This window comes from Fusarium fujikuroi, chromosome FFUJ_chr10 (genome assembly GCF_900079805.1).
Source record: "Fusarium fujikuroi IMI 58289 draft genome, chromosome FFUJ_chr10".
NCBI classification, from domain to species: Eukaryota; Fungi; Ascomycota; class Sordariomycetes; order Hypocreales; family Nectriaceae; genus Fusarium; species Fusarium fujikuroi.
In genome coordinates, this window is record NC_036631.1 from 1232237 (window position 1) to 1254317 (window position 22081).

General features: G+C 48.5%; 9 protein-coding genes; 6 read left to right on the forward strand and 3 right to left on the reverse strand.

The window, feature by feature from the left end:
• Positions 1–69: 69 nt before the first annotated feature.
• On the reverse strand, positions 70–1296 carry FFUJ_10668 (probable glycine/D-amino acid oxidases (deaminating); the record flags this gene model as incomplete). The annotated part of the gene is made up of 1 exon (XM_023569478.1): positions 70–1296. The coding sequence occupies one exon, from the start codon at positions 1294–1296 to the stop codon at positions 70–72; it is 1227 nt and encodes a 408-aa protein (XP_023436688.1).
• Positions 1297–2081: 785 nt separating this feature from the next.
• Positions 2082–4108, forward strand: FFUJ_10669 (related to transcriptional activator Mut3p; the record flags this gene model as incomplete). XM_023569479.1 has 5 exons in its annotated part: positions 2082–2115; positions 2162–2342; positions 2394–3108; positions 3165–3763; positions 3814–4108. The coding sequence occupies 5 exons, from the start codon at positions 2082–2084 to the stop codon at positions 4106–4108; spliced, it is 1824 nt and encodes a 607-aa protein (XP_023436689.1).
• Positions 4109–4389: 281 nt separating this feature from the next.
• FFUJ_10670 (putative dehydrogenase-like protein) lies at positions 4390–5753 on the forward strand (the record flags this gene model as incomplete). XM_023569480.1 has 2 exons in its annotated part: positions 4390–4885; positions 4942–5753. The coding sequence occupies 2 exons, from the start codon at positions 4390–4392 to the stop codon at positions 5751–5753; spliced, it is 1308 nt and encodes a 435-aa protein (XP_023436690.1).
• A 78-nt stretch (positions 5754–5831) lies between these two features.
• On the reverse strand, positions 5832–7430 carry FFUJ_10671 (probable autophagy protein (Atg22); the record flags this gene model as incomplete). The annotated part of the gene is made up of 1 exon (XM_023569481.1): positions 5832–7430. One exon carries the CDS (start codon positions 7428–7430, stop codon positions 5832–5834), a length of 1599 nt encoding a protein of 532 aa, XP_023436691.1.
• A 2464-nt stretch (positions 7431–9894) lies between these two features.
• Positions 9895–11494, forward strand: FFUJ_10672 (probable L-lactate dehydrogenase (cytochrome); the record flags this gene model as incomplete). XM_023569482.1 has 4 exons in its annotated part: positions 9895–9964; positions 10097–10134; positions 10182–10463; positions 10517–11494. The coding sequence occupies 4 exons, from the start codon at positions 9895–9897 to the stop codon at positions 11492–11494; spliced, it is 1368 nt and encodes a 455-aa protein (XP_023436692.1).
• Positions 11495–11797: 303 nt separating this feature from the next.
• On the reverse strand, positions 11798–13312 carry FFUJ_10673 (related to oxidase; the record flags this gene model as incomplete). XM_023569483.1 has 4 exons in its annotated part: positions 11798–12128; positions 12180–12859; positions 12909–13015; positions 13072–13312. The coding sequence occupies 4 exons, from the start codon at positions 13310–13312 to the stop codon at positions 11798–11800; spliced, it is 1359 nt and encodes a 452-aa protein (XP_023436693.1).
• Positions 13313–14875: 1563 nt separating this feature from the next.
• Positions 14876–16432, forward strand: FFUJ_10674 (related to integral membrane protein; the record flags this gene model as incomplete). XM_023569484.1 has 6 exons in its annotated part: positions 14876–14978; positions 15097–15162; positions 15225–15406; positions 15456–15946; positions 15996–16063; positions 16113–16432. 6 exons carry the CDS (start codon positions 14876–14878, stop codon positions 16430–16432), a joined length of 1230 nt encoding a protein of 409 aa, XP_023436694.1.
• A 1968-nt stretch (positions 16433–18400) lies between these two features.
• FFUJ_10675 (related to non-ribosomal peptide synthetase) lies at positions 18401–19738 on the forward strand (the record flags this gene model as incomplete). Its single annotated transcript, XM_023569486.1, has 1 exon — positions 18401–19738. The coding sequence occupies one exon, from the start codon at positions 18401–18403 to the stop codon at positions 19736–19738; it is 1338 nt and encodes a 445-aa protein (XP_023436695.1).
• An 889-nt stretch (positions 19739–20627) lies between these two features.
• Positions 20628–21735, forward strand: FFUJ_10676 (uncharacterized protein; the record flags this gene model as incomplete). XM_023569487.1 has 2 exons in its annotated part: positions 20628–20733; positions 20789–21735. 2 exons carry the CDS (start codon positions 20628–20630, stop codon positions 21733–21735), a joined length of 1053 nt encoding a protein of 350 aa, XP_023436696.1.
• Positions 21736–22081: the final 346 nt, after the last annotated feature.

A 22081-nucleotide genomic window follows, 5' to 3' on the forward strand; every position in this document is an offset into this window, starting at 1 on the left:
GACAAGAAGACAAAATGATGGGTTGGCAATGCAGTATGAAGAGTTCTAACGTTCAACCATTCTACAGATCTAAATAACAGCTCGCTCCATCAGAGGCTCATTGCGAGCAATCCGACCATAACCCAAAGCCGACAAGTCTAGAGTGCGAAACTCTCCGTACGTGATGAGTTCTGCGACACCTCGTCCACAAGCGGGAGCCTGTTGGCTTCCATGTCCAGAGAAGCCCACGCAGAATAACAGGTTGGAAACTCCATTATGCGGTCCGATGATGGCATTGTGATCGAAAGTGTTGAACTCGTAGTGGCCCATCCACGAGTGCGTGACCTTTGCAGTGGAAAACTGAGGAACTCGCTTCTTGAGAACAGGTAGCATCTTCAGGTTCCATACATCCTCCGCGTAGCTGAAGTCTTCGGGGTTGACGGCAACATCAGGGCCGATTGGAGGACAACCCACGAGGTAATCTTTCTTTCTATATGATCGCATGTGAACACCAGTAGGATCAATGGTGAGCGGGAGATCCTGAGATAGAGGTTCATCGACAGAGAAGATGTAGGTGTATCTGCGGCGAGCCTCAATCGGGAGATCTATACCAGCAAGCCGCGAGACCTCAGCAGCTCTGGTTCCTGCGGCGTTGACAACATTGCCAACGCTGATGCTCTCTCCAGTCTTGAGAGTAACGGAAGTGACTTTGTTGCCGACGCGAGCCATTCCAACAACTTGATTGTTGATGTAATCGACCCCAAGCTGTTGAGCTCTTTTGCGCAAGCTATGGACCATACCAAGGGCGTCAAAGGCACCCTCATCAAAAGTGTTGAGACTGCCCGCCTTGATGTCATCCAGAGCCAAGAAAGGGTACTTGGAGGCTATCTCATCCACCGACATAATCTTAGTCCCAGAACCACAGTTAGCCTGAAGCTTTTGATCTTTCTCAAGAACGGTGGCAAACTCGGAAGTGTCCGCGAGATACAGATAGCCGAAGTTGCGGATAGAAATATCCGGAATGCCGTCGCCATCTTCGCACTTGAGGTTCTTGCGAAAGTCTTTGACAAATTCGGCAGCATACTGAGCTATCTTGATATTGATCTCGGTCGCGAATTGCTGACGCATGCAATTATTGCTGGCCTGAGTTGCAGAGTAGGCAAGAGATGGGTCTTTCTCGACAACAAGAACTTTGCCCTTGAAATCAGGGTTCGACACGAGAAACCATGCTATAGCTGAGCCGCTCGTTGCGCCGCCTATGATGACGACATCGTAAGAGGCTGAAGAAGGATGTTGAGGGAACGAAGGAGTAGCCATGGCTGCAAGGTGCAAAGTTGTTCTAGTTGACTGTAGCGGGAGGTAGTGGCGGTTTGGTGAAGCCTGACAGTGAGAAGCAACAGTGGTCGCTTCTTCGGATTATATATCATCTCGGGGAGCGCTTCTTGTCATGGCCTTGCTTACACCATAACGCTTAACCACGGAGACTGAAGTTTGTAAGGAGGCTGCGCGTAGAGGAGGATTTAGACTCGGTATTGTTGTCCATCTGTAAAGGTTTGCTCGAGTAAGTATCCGCGAAGCAGCACAGTCGTTCTGATAGGGGGAGCGACTTACCTTAATTTTTCAGCCTATGGTGACTTCGGCGAACCGCAAGATGGAAGACCTATGATCCCCAGACCAAGCTTAGATTGCATGAACCGGCCTGAAAAGTATCGAGTAGCGATGGTAGGCGCGCGGTAGATGGCGGCTCATCAATATCTCGGCCGCGGAGTTCCGCGGGCAACAGGCGCTAACTGTTTTTGATAGTGCCGACTCGATGCGCTGTGGCAAAATTTCCGACAAGAGACACGGCAGTTGGCTGACTACTGCTGAGAGCATTGCTTCTTGTTGCACACTCTCACCCACTAACCCAATTATGAGGATTGGTGATAGACCCGTCCTTCTTCCGTCGGAGTTTGTCACCTAGCTACAGCCACCGTGCTGGAAGAGCCGAAGAGGAACAGTTGGCGTGATTACCAATAACACTCATTAGGTAGTGACGTATCAAATCAAACCCAATTTCCGTCTTCACACTACTGCAGGTCTTCAATCCCCCGTCATCAGTCATGAGGGTTGCAAGCCATGCGAGGAGGCGCAAGGGTACGGAACATAACAAGAGACATTGTTCAAAGCTGACAAGTCCTAGCCTGCGATCTGTGCGTGTCGAGAAAGATCAAGTGTGACTTAGCCAAGCCAACCTGTTCAAACTGCAAGCTGTACGGGGTCGATTGCAGCATCACCGAAGTTAAAAGTCCGGCTACTACGAGTAGAAGAAAAGCGCCTGCCAGTGAAACAAGCCCGGCTGACTTATCTTCAACTCTCCACAGGTATACGGATGCCTTCCGAACTCAGCGAATAGCCATACTGACATTCATGAGGAACGACACAATAGAGTCACGCTTGACTCACATTGAAGCAAGACTGGACCAAATCGCCGCCGAGAAACCATCCGGAAGTGCATCACACAATGCAACCACTTTGAACTTCCAGAACTTTCCCGAGATCCGCGTGTACAAAGCCTCAGACATGTGGAACGAAGCCACGACTTTACCTTGCCTTGGCATTTCACCGCAGTTTCCCACAGGGGCCATATTGGCCCAGACAGGAAAGCTTGAGCTGCCGCCACTTCAGGAAGTAATGGGCGTACTGGAGAGATACTTCGACAGCTACGGCTGCTACATGCCTCTGTTTGACAAAGGATCTTTCATGAAAATGACGGTTGACTGGTACTCTGAGAATGAAAGAAAAGATCTGATCCCTTGGGCTGCCATCAACCTTGTCCTCGCTATGACATACCGCATCATGGATGATGTGCCGATCGAGCAGCCAAAATTGGCTCAGTGTATGAGTAACGTACAGTCCGTCACGACCGAGTTGATGGCCTGGAGTGATGATATTCTAGGCTTACAGGTTCTACTGGGCATGATCATACTATTTCAGGGAACAACGAATCCGCAGCTCGCAATAGTACTCATAGGAAGCGCCATCCGCCTAGCGCAGAGCATGGGGTTGCCGTCCGCGAGAGCCTCCGACGATCCCGATGGATCAGCGCAACGTGGCCGAGTGTTCTGGATAGCCTACATTCTGGACAGGGTATGGCCTTGTCGCATGAAACTTGCCTGTATGTAGCGACTAACCCACGAGCATAGGACCTTGCCCTTCGCGCCAAAGCGCCCTACACTCAGTTCGATGCCGAAACTGATCTTGAACTTCCCGGCCAGTTTGGAGATGATGACATGGGAATACTAGAGTCATGCACAGGGACTATTAGGTTCAACTACTTGCGTGCTCGATCTGAGTTGGCGATTATTCAGGGCAAAGTGCACAACTTCCTTTACAGCAGGACAGCTCAACGACTATCGCAGGAGCAGCGAGCAGAGACCAAGGTCCGTATCGAACAAATGCTCTCCAACTGGCGTAGTGCATTGCCACAAGAGCTCCTGCGATCAGACAAACTCTTCCAAGATTTCTCGACAATCTCAGTTCATCTTGTGATGAACATGTATAACCGATACCTCGAATGCCTCTACAGGATCCACGGGACCTTTGCTTTTGATGAGACATGGACTGACAGGGCGCTGTGTTACCTTTCTCCAACTGTGATTCCGACTGGGGATGATGGAATCGATGGTAAGATCAACCAGAAAGAGATCAGCCCAATGCCTAGTGCATGGTCCGATTGCGTCGAGCATTCAAGGCTTGGCCTAGAACTGGCAGCGTTTGGGAGGGAAACAGAGTATTCGACCTGGTGAGTTGGACCTCGATTGTCAAGAATGTACGGACTGACACAGTAACCAGGCTTCATGCTTGCTGCAATCTTTCGGGACTGATCGTTTTGCTGGTCAACATCATCGAGTTCCCTGACCAGCCGTCGGTCATGTCAGATTGGAGCTTGATAGTGAGAATCCTCAGCAAATTTGACCAGATGAATGACAAAGCATCGAATGAGCCATTCTTTCTGCTCCAGGTAGCTCATGAACTGGACCGCAAAGCTTCTAGACAGGTCAAGCGAGTCGCCCATATGCCGTCACTCAGTCATCAGGAAGCCGCATTCTCTGAGCCTTGGGCGAATCCGGACCTTATGTTCCGGTAGTCAACTAACTTAGCATACTCTCTCACGAGTTAGAGGGGTTGTCTAGTCTATCAGAACTATGCGATACTGGGCCATCCTTCAAATATCATCACCGTCACTTGACGATGACCCCCGCAAACAGCCCCACAATTCGGGGGAAGAGGCCCCGAGTAATGTTCCCCCTCCCCCAAACTGACCAAGTCATCCAATCGTGACCGTTCTTGATAAATACCTCGCGTGCCTCTTCTCGTCACTTTGGGGGTCTCGAATTCACTGCACCTCAATATCAGACCAACATCAACATGGCGGAAACTCAAGCAACACGAAAGCGATATGCCGTTGTTGGCACCGGCGGCCGCTCAAGCTTCTTCTACTCAGCCATCGCAACAGAATACAGCAAAACATCATGCATCGTAGCACTTTGCGACACAAATCAGACTCGTATGAACTATGCGAACTCAAAGCTGAAGTCACTCGGCCATGGTGAGGTTCCGACGTATCTCGCCAGCAACTTCGATCAGATGATCAAAGAGTCCAAGCCCGACGAAGTCATCATTACAACAATGGATCGAACACACAACATCTACATTGTTAGAGCTCTCGAACTAGGATGCAATGTCATTACTGAGAAGCCGATGACTATTGACGCCCCTAGATGTAAGGAGATCTTTTCAGCAGTCGAGAGAACGGGCCAGAAAGTTCGCGTCACTTTCAACTACAGATATGCGCCTCACAACACGAAAGTCTTTGAGTTGCTAAGATCTGGAGCTATTGGAAAAGTCACAAGCGTCCATTTTGGTGAGTCAATGGTTAGAGCATAGCGAAGAAGATGTAAGCTGACAACATGACTGTAGAATGGATGCTGAACACCAGCCACGGAGCCGACTACTTTCGCCGTTGGCACAGAGACAAGCGCAACAGCGGCGGTCTTTTGGTACACAAGTCAACCCATCACTTCGATCTTGTCAACTTCTGGCTCCAGACCAGACCTCAAACTGTGTTTGCTACAGGCGACCTTGCCTTTTACGGCCGAGAGAACGCAGAGAAGCGTGGCGAGACCAAGTTCTATACCCGCGCCCATGGCAGCGAAGTCGCCAAAACTGACCCTTTTGCACTTCATCTCGATGAGAACCCCCAGTTGAAGGCCATGTATCTAGATGCCGAGCAGGAGGACGCTTACTACCGCGACCAGAGCGTCTTTGGTGACGGTATCAGCATCGAAGACACCATGAACGTTCTCGTCAAGTACCGCAATGGAGCTAGTCTTTCATACTCTCTTACAGCATATGCGCCATGGGAGGGTTTCCGAGTTAGCTTCAACGGAACTGGCGGACGTCTTGAAGTTGAGGTCGTTGAGAACAGCTACGTCAACTCAGGTGGTGATCAAGCACATGAGGGTTCTCTAGAAAGCCGCAAGATCCTGCTTCGACCTCTCTTCGAGAAGCCAAGAGAGATCAAGGTCGAAGATGGTGTTGGTGCTCATGGAGGTGGAGATACTGTCTTATTGAATGATTTGTTTGGAACGCCGGTGTCGGATGAATACATGCGAGCAGCGAGCCATATCGATGGTGCTGCTTCGATACTTACTGGTATCGCGGCTAACAGGTCTATTGCTACGGGACAAGCGATCAACGTAGATGATATTTTGCTAGTCCCCAGTTCATGAACATAAGAAACTCGAGCATAATCTTCACCAGGGGAAAAAGAAAGTTACTATAGCTGGTATGAACAAAACCAATAACATCTACGCAATATTGCTCGCTTCTGACTCCTCACCCATGCGTATCTTTTCTTGAATGATAAACAACTCTTGCTCCCGCGCACTCTTCTCAAGATCAAGAAATGACCAGATTCCAATAGCACTGACCAAGCTCAAAGCAAACAAAAAGTAAAAGGGAGCACTGTTGTTAGTGCCGCCGGGGGTAGCATCAATGATAGCACTGCTGATGAAAGGTCCGATGAAACTGGACGACTTGCCGATGATGTTGAAGAGGGAGAAGAAAAGGAACTCGTGTCCCCGGGGGGTGACGGAGCTGATCATGATTTGCGAGTAACTGTACCAGGGACAGACAAATAGTCCATAGAAAGCTTGATACAGCCAGATTTCCCAGACGTTCTTGAAGCCAAACTTGTCGGTCCAGTTTCCAATCATGCCCCAGCCATCGAGAAGGATGATGAAAACCATGACGGCGTTGAACATGGCCTTGACACTGAGGTTAAAGTGTTTCTGGATAAGCCAAAAAGCACCAATGCCGATAGCTTGAGCGACGATGCCGACGATGAGGAGGTAAGTCAAAGTGAGAGTCTCGTAGCTAACGACCTGGTTTTGAAGGGTGCCGATGACAGTGACGGTGGTGTTGAGAGAATCGCCAAGAAGGAAGTATCCAACAAGATAGATCAAGCTCTGCTTGAGGTGCCAGATTTGAGTGAGGGCCTCCCACAGCTGCCAGAATCCAACGGTGATCATGTTCAAGTGATCCGGGACCTTCATTCCTGGCCGTTTCTTCTCTAGTACGAACCAGGGAATCGACAGGACAAGCCAACAAGCAGTAGCGAAAGCAATCAAGACCGAAAGCCCCCAGTTGTTGTTTTCGGCACTCTTGTCGACTTTGACACCAAACATGATGCCCACGATGATGGCTAGAATAACCACTTCGCCAACAGACTGGATATAGAAGGCAACGTTGCTGAGCCTGCTCCTCTCCATCTCATCCTTGCGATCCATCTCGCTTTGGGTGATTTCTCCAGCCTCGAACTGAAAGGCAGCTTCTTTCAGCTGCGGAGTGTTTCTAGCAAGAGAGGGAAACGCAGCGGTCCAATAGGTCAAAGTCATCTGATAAGCTATCAAGCCGACAATGTAAAGAGCTGTGCCGGTTTGCCACTTGCTGGGATCATGGACGCCCAGCCAGGCAAAGCCGATGCCATATGCGATAATAGACCAGACCAGAAGAATCCATCGTCGGCCAGTTCCGAAATCTGCGTAAGCTCCGATAATGAGAAAGAGAACGGCCTGAATAGCGAAAGATATGCCGTTGGCGAGCAGAACGATGCTGTTGACGTCTCGTTCGCGACCCGCAAATGGTAAAAGCCCTGTATCTTTGGGCGCGGCCTGCGACAGCAGATTCTGGAAGGCAGTCGGGCCAAAATTGAACAGGGCGAGTCCATTTGAACCAATGTAATACGCGTACCACGACCAGATCTCCTTCTTAGTTGTGTCTGGCATGTCGCCCTCTGCCAGCGCAGGCACTATGATGCCTGCGCTGACGTCTTGCTTGGCAGGCTCATCATGCAGGTCTTTGGACACCCTGGCCTCTGCCGTCGCGGGATCTGCTTGGGATGTCATCTTTCGAGATTGTCTGTGAAAGGAAAAAAGTTATTGGGGTAAGACTTCAATTGAGTTCTGCACGAGGCATTTAACTTAATCGTGTCGCAGCGTGGATGCCGTGTAACCGTCCTTCTAGTGGATCTTGATTCTAGAGGACAGAAAGCCTTAGGCAACTTAGCATAAGTTCAGCATGCCTTTTGCTGAGTTTATTTTGACACCCTGTATCTAGGTCTGATGTTTTTTGCTCCGCGAGGACATGATAGGCAGATTGTTGATCAAACATTGCTAGGCCTCGGGGAGGCAAAATACACGAACCCGCAACGGGTGCGGTTACTCCATGGGGTTAGTCTGGGGAGATCGAGGGACTTTTGCTATCGCTATTTTCCGAGGACCAAGATAAGCTCAGAAAAGATCCATCACTACTCTGTAATCGTCTCCACGAGATTGGTTCAGGCAGACCAAAATAAGAAAATGACATGTTCTGCTCTTGACCAAAGTAGAATCTATCTGATAGTATGCATGATTCCCCCTTTCCCGGTAGTTGACATCCATATATTGATTGGCAAAAGTGAGAACATTGTCTTGTCACCAAGATCTGTGAAGAATCGGGGTGCACAAAGATAACGCCCTAAGGATGTGAGTGTATTGAACTTGAATGCGGAGACACACGCATGAAATCCAAGGTTACTTGATGAAGGGTATAATACCTTGAAGTTCAAGCACAAGTAGGTGAAAGGAACCGATCGGTTGCCAGAGCTTTAGGTTTGAGCCGCATATCAATGTGATGCCATCCGCCAATATCTTTCTACCTTTCACATCGACTTGGACTTGAAAGCTATCAATAACTTTGATTCTAGAAATAACATAGTTCTACGGAAAGGCCCATCGGTAAAGGCATCTTGTAGTGGGGACAAATTTCCGGCCACGCCGTGTCAATTCCAAGGGGCTTCCGAAAGGATGTCACATCCCTCCACGGAGAAGGACACGCACTGTAGTCGTTCGAAAGAAGGAATGCCATCCTTTGTGAATCGGATTGCTAAGAGGGTCAATATCCAATCCTCATTCGTGTTGGTCGTCCTGCTCCGAACCTAGAGTCACCTACGAGATTGGCTCAAGTACCAACTTGATGCGTCTGAATGGCTGGGTTGGAAAGGCAGCCTGCAGTGCAGACAGGCTACCAGTTATGACCATTCAGTTGGAAGATTCAGAAATGAAGAGAGTAGTAGGAGGAGTAGCTAAGCAGGGCAAAGTCAGCATGTAAATATCCTCAGTCTTGTAGCACAAATTCTGACTTGCACCCGTCGGTATTTATCCAAGAAGCAGTGACCTCTAGAGTTTCAGGGTCGATTATCCACTGCGAGGCAGTATTAGCATTGGAAACATCGCGCTTGAAGTGTTTACTTACAATGGCTGATTCAGCTGCGAACGTATAGCGATGAAGTGCAGCCCAGTTACTCTAAGCGTGGTATAAACAGGCTGGCAGACTACCGGGAGGGCCTATGACTTTTAACTATCCGGCTACAGTATAAAGAGCGCTGTCGGCATTGGGATTTCGGGGTTCGATTACCGAGAGTACATGTCAAAAGATAGTTGTGGCTGTTTTCATGGCCTGTTGAGCTTTTGTATGGCAAGATCGAGATATTTCTTTACTTACAACGATGAGTCTGGCCCCAAATCGGCATTTGTGCTATGGGTACTCTGGACGGCACAGAAGCGTTTTCCACCAAATGTCTCAGCATGGACGAAATGCAGTTGACAAGTGGCACCTGGCTCGAGAGCAGATATCTGAATCTCCAAAGCTTCCTCTCTAGGGCCATAAGAACGACTTAGGGTCAGGGCATCGGACACATAGCCAACGGTAGGCTCGTCTGATTTCACCAGTCGATTGATATAGGCAGTGTTTGCACAGTCCAGACCACTTCAAACAACGTGTTTGATCTGTCCATGACTCTTGTCCCCGGTATCGCCGACAAATGCGGCGCCAATGTAGACCTAAAACTTTGAACCACTACCAGCTTCAACGTCGTGTTGAGCTGTTCTCAGGTTTCTTAATTCAAGATCATGAGAGGAAGAACTCATCATCCAGTAAAAAAGAAACTTGGAAGGCTACTTGATGAATGTGGCAGTTTTCCCTGCTTCTGTCTGGCATGATATTGACCTTAAGCCTCAGGAAGGGAGTGACTAATGCATCTTTTAGTACAGGAACTAATACCAGCTTATTCTGAAGGTGTCTATTAATCCCAGAATTTTCACTTATGGGAACTTAGGATCAAACAATTTCTTTGCGCTGGGTCTCTTGTCCGATTCACAAGGCAGACCTTGCTATCGCTCGCCCTGTGATTGCACCACTTGTCTCCACTCGCACATGATGGGGATTATGGATCAACATTAACAAATTTATTTATTGCAAACAAGCCGCATGACAAACTCAGAGAAAAGTGTCATTTGCAGAGGGTTAAGAGAAATAGGCAACGACGACATCATGGTAATGCATCCCGCAGAGGTTGCCCAACACAACAACGCCAACTCCTGTTGGCTCATCATTCATGCAGGTAAATCGCTCAATCGGTACTGCACCCACTAATCAAGCTACAGAACAAGGTCTACGATCTTACAGAATTTCTTCCAAGTATATATGGCCCTCATCACTCGCCTCTCTGAACTCATACTGACCCCTTCGATAGATCATCCTGGAGGAAAGAAGGTGATCCTGAAAAATGCGGTACGTATTGCTTACTCTTCAAAAAGCCTCCGTACTAACTGCTCCAGGGCAAAGACTCTACTGCGGACTTTGATCTGATTCATTCTATTGAGATTCTGGATAAGTGGCTAGATCCATCCAAACACCTGGGCGATATCGATACCAGCAAAACAGGCATGTCCGCGGATGGAACCACACAGTCCAAAGAATCGGAACAGAGCCAAGGGACTGTTACAAGGAAACCAAAACTATCACAATGCGTGAATATATCAGACTTTGAGTCTGTAGCACAACAGACAATGAAGAAATCTTCTTGGAACTACTATTCCACTGGAGCCGAGGACGAGTTTGTGAGTTGACACTTCGCTCGAATCAATCCCAGCATGAGGCTTATAAGCAACAGACCATCAAAGAGAACAACGCATCATTCCAGCGCATCCGGTTTCGACCAAAAGTTCTTGTCAACGTTGAGCACGTGGAAATTTCTACCACTATGCTTGGAGCCCATACATCCGCTCCAATCTACATAACAGCTACTGCGCACGCCAAGCTTGGAGATCCAGACGGCGAAGTGACACTAGCGAGGGCAAGCAACAAGCATGATATCATCCAAATGATACCATTGTACTCATCATGTCCCCTCGAAGATATCACGAATACTAGGGAACCTAGTCGGACCCAATGGTATCAGATTTATGTCAAGAAAGATCGGAATGTGACACGGAAGGCTGTTAAAGCCGCCGAGGCACGGGGTTGTAAAGCTCTGTGCATCACCGTCGATAATCCACATCTCGGAAGTCGTGAGAGGGTCCTACGTTCGCAACAGAGTGAGTCTAACGACGACGAATTTGAGGATGCGCCAGCAACGGAGCTGGATCCTTCTCTCATAATGAACTCAACTCTGTCTTGGGATGATATTCCATGGTTCCAAGACATCACCAACATGCCTATTGTCCTCAAAGGTGTACAGCGAGTTGAGGACGTCATCAAGGCAGCAGAATACGGCGTTCAGGCCGTGATTCTTTCTAATCACGGCGGACGACAACTCGATTACTCAGAGGCTCCAATTGAGGTCCTCGCGGAGGCTATGCCTATCTTGAGAGAACGAGGTCTTCAAGGCGAAATTGAAGTGTATGTTGACGGCGGTTTTCGTCGTGGCTCAGACGTGTTAAAGGCTTTGTGTCTTGGGGCTCGCGGTGTTGGCATCGGTCGCCCATTTCTTTACGCGATGGCCGCCCATGGACAGAAAGGACTCGAGAAAGCGATTCGCATCTACAAAGATGAACTTGAAAGGAACATGCGACTGCTTGGGTGCACTTCGATAGATCAGCTTCACCCAGGGCTGGTAAAGGTGCTTGGTGAGGTTCGAGAAAGGCTATGAACATCTGACCGCGGTTGGCATCATTTATTGCTAGCAGTTTTTATAGAATGATGTAAGCATTTGAGACGTTCTCGAAGTTATAATTGGGGTGATCTATCAACAAATAAGAGTCTCATGTGCGCTTTATACAAGTTGGTAGAATACCAATGATTCAAGAGCAATCAAGTGACAAGGGGAGTTGAAAGAGCCATTGATTGCCCGAAAGCCATCGATTATATTATGTGCATTATCTAATAATATACAGAGATAACCTCTATAAACCGAAGCAAATACATCCGTTGCTACTGATCTACCATCGCAGCTTTACCAGCCACCACCAGCCTTCTTGAAACCAGGGTACATCTTCTTGTTATAGTCAAGCCAGTTCGTTCCGTTGACACTCAAGTCCTTGTACACGGGGCAGTCCATAGCTCCCATGATAGGCTCAAGAGCAGCGAAGAGGACATCAGTTACAGAAGACAAGGTGGCGAAGAGAGATGACAATGCGTTTGGAGAGACAGTCTTGATAGCGTTGAGAGCAAAGCAAACAAGGTTGTTACCCTGAAGAAGGTTCTTGCCGTTGATGACTCCACCAGCAAGGTCGTCGAAATCAATTCCGACAAAGGTGTTGACACCGTTGGTGTTACCGCCGATGCTGACAGATGTTAGTTGGCATTCGCACAGGACTAATCATGAGAAGACTTACCTGAGGACCTCGGGGTGACTGTGAGTAACAATGTCAAGCGCGTTAGCAGCAATGCCATAGTCGGTATAACGGCGGCGGTAGAAGTTCTCGGGGATACGCTCATGCCCAATGACGTAGGTCATGTTCTCCTCAGGTCCGTAAACAGAGAAAAAGGCCTTGAGCATCTCCTTGTCGAGGATACCATCGTCAGGATGCTCAGCAGAGCGATTGGCGGCAAGACGAGCAGTGAAAGAGTAAGGGCTAGCGCGAACGAGCCAGCCGCTAGCAGGGCCGAACCAAGCGTAGGGGTTGGTAGCAATGGTCTGGTGCCAGCGGTTCTTGTTGTGCTCGTACAGAACATCAATGCTGTAGTTGGGGTTCTCAGCGTCCTTTTGCAGGTTGTAGAGCTCCATGAAGTAGGTCATGTTCATGTTGTTGTTGTCACCAATGGGGTCGTAGAGATCACCACGAGTAGGGCTGCCGTCAACCTCGAAGAAGGGGTGAGAACCACTGAGGCCACGAGGAGTTCCGAAGAGTCCGAGGAGGTTGTTGCTCATGTACTTGGACCAGCCACCCTGAGAGACAGCGACGAGGTTACCGCCGAGAACAACGCCCAAAGTCGTGAGGAGAGCGGACATGTCGGGCGCCATTCCCCAGACCTTACCAACAGCGGTGACATACTGGGTGAATGTAGCAACACCCTATTTAGAGATCATTAACATGCTATTGGCAGAGAATATGGAAGCGTACGTTATGAGGGAGGTAACCATGGTTGGCAAGAGTGTTCAATCCTGGGCAAAGTCCTCGAACATCACCAGCCTCAAAGTCGGGTGGGTTGAACTCGTGCTTGCCGTGAACTATTGACTTCTTAGCTTGAATCTTGGACTTAGGTCTTTCGCGTCTAGAGTCTAACCATCAACGAGCTGCTCCTTGGGGTCAAAGTCGATAACCCTCTTGCCCAAGTTGGTAGGGGCCTGAGAGGCAAATTTGCGAATCAGCTCAGGATCAACACCAAGGTGAGGATTCTTGGCATCACGAGCACCGAACTTGAAAGCATTCAGGGGAATAGGTGTGTCAGCATCAAGCGTAGGGAGAGCGGTGGCTTGGTTGGAAAGCAAGGCCGTGGCCAGAGTCGCAAGAGTACAAGGCTTCATATTATCAACTTCAGCAAACACAATTAGGGTAAAACGAGCGAATGATATTCAAAATTAATGGACGAAGTCGGGATTAAAGAGAGAATGCGAATAAGAGTTGACTCATTTGTCATAGCCTAGAAGGTTGAAGTTATGTTTATATACCAGATGCATCGAGAGACTTGATCTTCGCACTATTGCAGAGGCCGTCTTTCCGGAGTGCTAAGGGGCGTTGCATTGCTCATCACAATAGGATGCTACCAAGCTGGTGGGAAGGCAGAAAGCTTCTCCTGAGTTGATCATCCAATGGAGCGAGATGAGTTCGAAATATCATGAGCTGTGCTGGCTAACTTGACAGACAGGGGTAGGCAATCCCTAAGTCATCAGCCACCTCGTACTTCACCTGGACAAACTTGGCGTTTCGAGGTACAGATCGGCAGAAACCAGGTCATAGCTTTGGAAGTTCCTGCAAATTTGATGACGCGGATGCGTTTGTCAAAGTTCCGGTGGACCGAAGCCTTCTAATCACCTTGCATCGCAGGGCCTTACGAGTCTTGGAATCTCGCAGTCGAAAACTTCATCCCTAGACCGCAAAAGATCGTCGCGAATCTCTCTCTTTGAGTGGGTATATCCAGAGTTGGGATTGCTCAAGGCTCTATTTAGTTGCATTTCCGCGTAGGGTTGTGCACAATTGAGCACGACAGGCAACCCCCGGCCAAAGAAGGATAACCTGCAGGTGCTTGAGTCAAGTCCAGGGGGTTTGACCCCTACAGGGCTCACAAATCCTTCGCGAACTCTAGCCAAAGTTTCGTCTCCACGGCAGTGACTGACAATCGGGCGGGGAAGCAATTCCTAAGCTAAGCGGCAGTTGGTGATGACCATAGCCTTTGCTAATCACTCAAGGGTGATTTACCCAGCGCCTAACATGGGTTTTGCGTTGCATTCTCAACCGTTGGCTATCTGACGTAGTAGTAGGAGCGGAAACGACAGGGATCACAAACTCAGGGAACAAGCATCCAACGCCTGTCATCTAATCATCTCATCCCTATCTCTAGCCAGGAAAGAGGAAACAAAGCCAAAAGCAAGGATGCATAAACTAACAGAGATGTTGATCTTCAGCCGTTGGTTCTTGGATGCCACGGTACCATAGTGTCGGGATATTGGGTCCTCTATGCCGGAGGTTTCAAACGCCTGTTAGCCTCTCATTTCTCGTTTTTCGGAAGTGTTGACATCTTCCGGAGTGAGCTGCGTAACACTCTGTGGTTATGAATGTTGGTTGTTATGAACTTTTGAATAACAAAAGAATGCAATATTTGCCGGAATGCAACATTCAACGGGCGAAGCTTTTCAGTGGCAATTCAAGTGATCCACTCGACCCTTCGACACCAGATATTGGGGATTTACTAGTATTATCGGTAGTTGAAAATCTTCAGGGGCTTGGCCATCGTAATATTTCAATGTAGTAAGATATAGATAGACACATAAAAGAACATCTTGCCAATTGTTGTTTATGTCTTTTTACGTTGATTTCTGAGCTGGCTCTGTTACTGCACAGTGATTCCGTTCAACACAGACTCTGCAGCCATGCGTCTCCTGTCGTTTTCTTTCTTCTTAGCGGCCCTACTCGGACTCGTTAATGCGGCCAGTTTTACTGAGCTAGCCGCTCAGCTCCCCGACTGCGATGTCAGTAACAGCCTACCGCCCACTAACCAGCTTTGACTAACAGCTAGACCAGATACAATGTGTCCAGCAAGCGATACCACAGTCACCATGTTCAATGACAAACACAACATGTCTCTGTACAGATCAGACATTTGCAGGCTTGACGCAGGCTTGCGTGCTGAAGAACTGCACAGTCAAGGACTCACTGAGTAGGTTACCTGACATGGTAGCGATGAATGAGCAGTGAGCACTGACCAATTACTTCCTACAGCATTGATGAGAGTTCAGAACCTGGCTTGCGGTGTTCCGGTCAAGAGCCAGCAGATGAAGTTCAGGCTCAACGCGCTTGTTGCGTGTATCCTCGCCGAGATTTGTGTGATCTTGAGAATATACTCCAAACTAAAGATCTTTGGAAAGCTTGGCCCTGATGACTATGCGATTCTCATTGCAGGAGTATGTTCCAGCTCAAGTCCTGGTAACCTTTGCTAACACAATGGTATAGTTTGCTACAGTGCCTTACATCTGGCTCGCGTGCAGACTTGCAGATCTTGGCTTCGGGCTAAACATCTGGGACATCACTCCGTTCGAGCGCCTGTACGAACTGCTAAAGCTCTTCTGGATAGACCAGATCATGTACAGTGTTCACTTGTATAGCACAAAGATCTCGATTCTTTTCTTTCTCCGGGGCATTTTCACTACTTCAGAGTTCAAGAAGTTGACTGTGTCGATTGGCATCTTTGTCTGCTTGTGCGGTGCTGCTACGATGATCACCACTTCACTCCAATGTCTTCCAGCTTCCTACAATTGGACAAGCTGGGATGCCGAGCACAAAGGCCACTGTAACGACCTCAACTCGCAGACTTATGCTTTTGGTGGAATCAACATGGCTTGTGATATTGTCATCCTGGTCTTGCCGATCAATCACCTTTGGAAGCTGCAGGTCAAGGGACGACAGAAGATTCAGCTCTTTGTTATGTTCAGTCTTGGCATTGTGTAAGTTTTTATGACCCCGGGTCGTTGAATTCAAGCTAACATTTCACAGGGTTACGGTGTTTAGTATCATCCGTCTACCATTCCTGATCACATTAGGAAAGACGACCAACCCAACCTGTGAGTGACCAGGGTCGAGTTTCAATGCAAACGCTAACACAAATGCCAGGGGAGTACGTTGAAGTCACTATCTGGTCTATCTGGGAAACGGAACTCGGCATGGTATGCGCAAGCCTCCCAGCCATCCGCCACCTGTTCAAGCATCTCTGGCCCAACGCCATGGCTACCATTGCCTCCAAGATGAGCTTCTCCAGCACAAACAAGGACTCTACACTCGACAAGAGTGCTGGAAGCTGGGGTGGCAGCCGTGGGACTCGCTCCAAGACAGATAACAAGGAGTACTATGAGCTTGATGAGCGGAGTCTTATTGGCAAGGGGCCGGATCCTGCCACTAATGTGAGCTCCACCAACGTTCATTCGATGGCGTAGGCTCTACGCCCGTGTGGCTTTGTAAGGCGTTTAGATAATATTTTCCACTTTCGATGTTGTTTTATTACATTAACTTCATTGTGCCAGCTCTGTGCGGTATATGGGTCACATTTAGATAGGCGCGTTCATTCGTATAACAAAATTGCTTCCCACGCGACTTTTGAGTAACGTTACCGGGATTTAACTTCAAATACCTTGGTGTCGATCCTTTCCCACTGCCGCGTGTCATTCACAAGTTGTGAGTGATAGGATCTCTACCGTACTGCCCACTTCCATTGACAGTGTCGTATAATCCTCTTGGCATGGAAAGGTCTCACTGTGAAAAGTCTTTTGACAACCAAAGGTACATGGATATTCTGCACTTATTCCTGCTGATCTGCGGTTTCTTACAGGTTCGATGCCATCCCCTTCCCTGTCCTGTATTGGCTCCCTGGGATTAATACCCTGTCAATGATGTCTCACCAAGGCCCGGTCCTTGGGCCCCGAGTGATCGGCATAGAAGGAGCCACTAATGCCCGGGGACCGTTGAGACTCCTCCGTCCTTGCGGGCCGCTTAGAATCAAAACTCAATCTCAATGTTGCATCCCTAGGCAGGCATTATCTTGAATGCTCCCTCAACGTCGACACCGAAAATGGCTAGCCAGGATCCGGTCAGAGAGGCACTACCAAAGTCAAAGTTAGGTCAGTTCCTCGTTTTCATTAAGAAAAGAGGGCCAAGATTGTTTTAACCTCCTGGGTCCAATCTACCAGATTCTTGGGCTTATGGGGATTAGACTGACATGTTTTAGAGGCTCTATTCGTTTCTTCAATTTATTCAGTGTCAATGTTTCTAGGACTTGGGTGACCTGGGTTCACAGTGCTTGATAATACTACAGTAAGTACCGGGTTTGCTCTGATGCAACCTCGGATTCGCCTAACCCGACGTCCCCCGTCAAGAATACCACTCCGTTCGTTAGTCAGGGTCTCCTATCCGCGTTTACAAATTTGCACTATTCATCCTATCTTTTTGGTCTGCATGCTCTATGTAACAATAGTTATTCATAGCTGTTCATTGCGTGTAGTGCTTGTCACATCTTCGGATCCACAACCGCGTAGTGTCTGATTGTCTGATGGGCTTCTGCTGGCAAGTCATCACCATTAGGTAGTACCATTGTGTGACTTGAAGTGATCCAATGACTCAACTAATACCAGGAAATATGGCAGTGAATAGGGTAAACAAATTCTGGGGCATAATCAATACGGTATCCGTGTTCCCAGGCTTTGTTCTATGCACAGCTCGCAAAATCCCCATGTTTCAATCGCCAGCCATCCATCGCCAGGTTCCATGTCCCAATACAGCTCTTCACCAACCAGGGTCTGTTTCACTTGGAAGACTAGCTGTCCTATTATGGGATTCACTACCTTCAGCAATCTAGACGATGTCCGTATTGGTGCAAGTTAACTAATGTGACGATATCTTTCAGGATGTCGGGCCCAATTTCCCAAGCTACCCACATTCCGAATACATCCATTCCCTGTCTCTTCGTATGTCAAAGATGATCCAAATCTTCCACGTTTCTTGCGCCGCAAGCGTGACTGTCCCGGCCTCCCGGAGAGCATGGCAGCGCGGATCTCCTTAACGCACGTGCTAGACTGGCGTCAACGGTCAGGCAGTTTCTTCCATTCCTGGGCTGATCTCCCAGCTCAGGTGGACGGGCTGATAATGCACAGCACTATCTCGGTTGTGCTTGAAGACTTTGCAGATAGGAGGAATCATACACTATTACGTGCTGGTGGGCTGATGGCTGATGGCTAATCACTCGGGTTCCTCGAGTAAATCGTCCGATACTCCGAGCCCATTCACAGCCGGTATATGACTCTGATAAGGCTGCGTTTGACAGCATACCAATGTGTCATCTTAATTTGACTTGCATTTTGCTTTCCATATGCCCTTGAACTTTCATTCATTTCCGACCCCAAGTTATTGCCATGGTTGCTTCCGAGAAGAAGAAGACCTTTTACGGGTCTGCTGGTCTGTCACTCACTCGCTTCTTGAGATTTATTTCCTCAGAATACCGCATTCTGTTCACGTTCGTTTTTGCCCTCAACCTCATTGGCGTTATTATCTTTCTATGGCTATGGTTCCTTGATGGTGATGCAAACCCAAACGCCTGCGGCCTCGCAACAGCAATAAATCTCGCCGTCAGTATTGTTATTCGAGAGGAGCATGTCGTCAACGGCCTATACTATGTCTTCACAGCGTTTCCAAAAACATCATCACTCTGGCTGAGGTCACGGATGGGCAAGATCTACCATCTTGGAGGTCTGCATAGCGGCTGTGGAGTGGCAGCAACCTTCTGGTTCATCATGATGTCCATTGAGAAAACCAGTTTTTTCAATAACACTGAGGACCGAGATGCCGCCATGTGGGTGTACATTGTTATCATCTACATGCTGGACTGCCTTCTCATTGCAATGTTGGTCATGTCTTACCCCTCAGTGCGAGCGAAGATCCACAATGCTTTTGAAGTTGTTCATCGACTGGCTGGCTGGTCTTCTCTGGCTCTTCTCTGGTGCCTTACGGTTCTCGATGCAACAATCAATACCAAGCCGGGTGATTCACCCGCTGCGGCTGTTTTCTCCAGTGCACCAGTTTGGCTCGTCTTCATCTCAACCTGTTGTGTTATATCAACTTGGCTGAACTGTCGAAAAGTTCAAGTTGTCTCTGAGCGACTATCTTCACACGCTCTTCGGATGTATTTCGACTATACCAATCCTCAACCTGGAACAACCATTCGATTATCATCTCGACCTTTGTTGGAATGGCACGCCTTTGCCACGGTCAATAATCCAAAGGAAAATGGGTTCTCGGTAGTTATTTCAAATGCAGGGGACTGGACGAAGAAGGTCGTCAACGAGCCACCTCGTGAAGTCTGGGTCCGCCGTACGCCGACCTGCGGTGTCTTACGTATCGCCCCGATGTTTAACAGTATTGTTTTGGTTGCCACTGGTTCCGGAATTGCACCATGCCTTCCAGTCATTCTTGCACAGCAAACACGAGTAACTCTATTCTGGTCAACTCGAGATCCTATGGAGACCTACGGTCCAAATATTGCTTCTATTGTCCTAGGAATGGGGGATGATGCACATATTCACAACACCTCAACTATGGGCCGACCCAACACGCTTCCTACAGTCCTGGACCTGTACAAGAAGACAGAAAGCGAGGCTGTAGTAGTGATCTCTAATCTAAAACTGACGATCGACTTGGTCCTAGACTTGCAGGCTTTGGGAGTACCAGCTTTTGGTCCAATCTGGGATTCATAGGAGTTCCCAGGCCACGTATACTAGGTTTGAATAGAGTTACACCATCAGGTAGAATATTAGATAATAAGCCGATGCTTCCATCTGTTGCTTCACGGCTTGTAAGACGGTATCGCAGATCAAAGGATTGATATTTTTATCTCAATTTGGTTTCCTACAAAGAGCTAAGTGCCGAGTCCCAAAAGTAATTCTGAGAAAGTCTATCATGGGATATCGTTGATTAAGGGAAACTCGCTCAGGACTACGTGCCGGCACTGCCTCTTTTCAGACGGTCATCCTATTGTACATCAACGGCAACCTTGTGAAAACAAGGATAACAGGCGGTTAAACGTCTTCCTTCAAGTTTCTACAGCCTTCCAATACGACGTTACTTCTCACCGCCTTTGGTGTCCTTGGCCAGTATGATCCATCTCATCCTTCGTGATGCAATTCCATATTGCAGATCCCCCCTTCTTACTACTACCTGGCTCCAACTGCTGGACCCCGGAACCCACAGTCTCAAAAAAGCTTGGGTCAGACTCATCCGGCAGATGTTACATCGACCGTGTGGGTAAGCTTTGCCGGGTAGCCATCGCCTCCATCCTTGCCTAGCTCAGCACTCATTACAGTTCTCGTACCAAAAATCACTTGGCCGATCATTATTAGTTTGCTGCCTGAAACTCGTAGCTTCGGTGTATTCGAATTTTTCAGGGCTTATACGCGTTCTCTGCTAAACCTTGGAGCGGTGGCGGGCGTAGCTATGACGAAAATACGGTTGAAGCCATTGAATAAGTAGTCGAAGGTTCTCACTTAGCTGTCACTGTCTTAGATCTTACTGCTTTCATCTCATCCCAGCCCTTAAACAAATCTACTATTATTCTCTATAACGATCTTCTCCCTTATCGTCTTCAAAATGACTAGCAGATCTGTCACTGTTACCAAGCGCTATAATGAGCCCATTTCAATGCGACAGAGTTCATTGCAATTCATGCAGGAGAAGCAAGCGACCCATCAGTCTGGTAACGACCCCTGAACCAACAGCACCCACCACAACATGTGACTGACTTGAGGTAGCATACAATGCAGAGACAGAAAGGTCGAGCTGCATGAAGAAGCTCGCTTACCACTTTGTCACATTATGCCTCTTCACCAAAAGTGACATGCCCACTTCCACCGGCATCAATACCACGTTCGCCATCGCAGGGATCCTAGCTGGTCCTGGCACCATCAGTAATGCCGACATTGTGTGGCATGATATGGGTAAGGGCATTCTCGTTGCTCTCTACTTCACCTGGCACTTGACCCTCTGTTTCAATCTCGGAAATCAGCGTCAGCCGCAGTCCGTCATTGAGGATGGCGTCAACAAGCCGTGGCGGCCGATTCCAGCTGGTCGCATCTCCCCTGAGCTGGCACACAAATGGCAGCTAGTCTCAATTGTCACCCTCCTTGCTCTGTGCTATACTACTCTGGGGGCTTGGCAGGAAACTGCCTTTTACCTCTTCTGCACCTGGCTGTACAATGAGCGTGCTTGGGGTGACAAGAGCTGGTGGCAGCGCGCGCTAATGAACGCCTGTGGTATCACTACCAACCGTGTAGCAACCCTTCGGGTAGCTGTCACCGCCATCCAAGCCAACTCTCATGAGAACTTCGAGTTCACTAACAAGGGTTTGGGCTGGTTCCTCGTGTGCGCATCCCTTGTCTTCACTACCATCCAGGTTCAAGACTTGCGTGATCAGGAGGGTGACAAGTTGATCGACCGCCAGACCTTTCCTCTTATTCTCGGCGATGCACCTACACGCTGGATCACAGCTGTAGCTGTTATGATCTGGTCACTGGTCTGTCCACTTTACTGGGGACTTGGGGTTGTCGGCTGTGCCGTACCCATCTTGACTGGAGCTATAGTTTCAGCTCATATGCTCATCTGCCGCTCTCGTGAGCGGGACCAAACAAGCTTTCGACTGGTGGCGGCTTGGTGGGTATCATTGTACTTCCTCCCCATGATGAGTGCCCGTGGACTATAGGCTTGGCATTTCGTGCCACTAGGAGTAAGACTTGTGTATGAACTGGGTATCTACCCACGGTTGGTGATGGCTGAATACACTGTTGAGTTGGATATTGGACTTAGTGTCTTGAGGATGAAAAATATTTGAGGCGAATTGGCCACTAAAGGAGAGACCATGGCTTGGGTAGGTATATGTAGATTGAACTTGCGTTGCAAAGGCTATAGAAGTAAAATTGAAACGAGTGTTAACGAGGCTCACGAATTTTGCAAATGTTTCAGTTCCATTCCTTGATCAGGACGAATTCTCCAGTTCAGGGTAGAGAGATTATTAAAGTGATGATGGTGAGTGTCGGTCGATTAGCCAT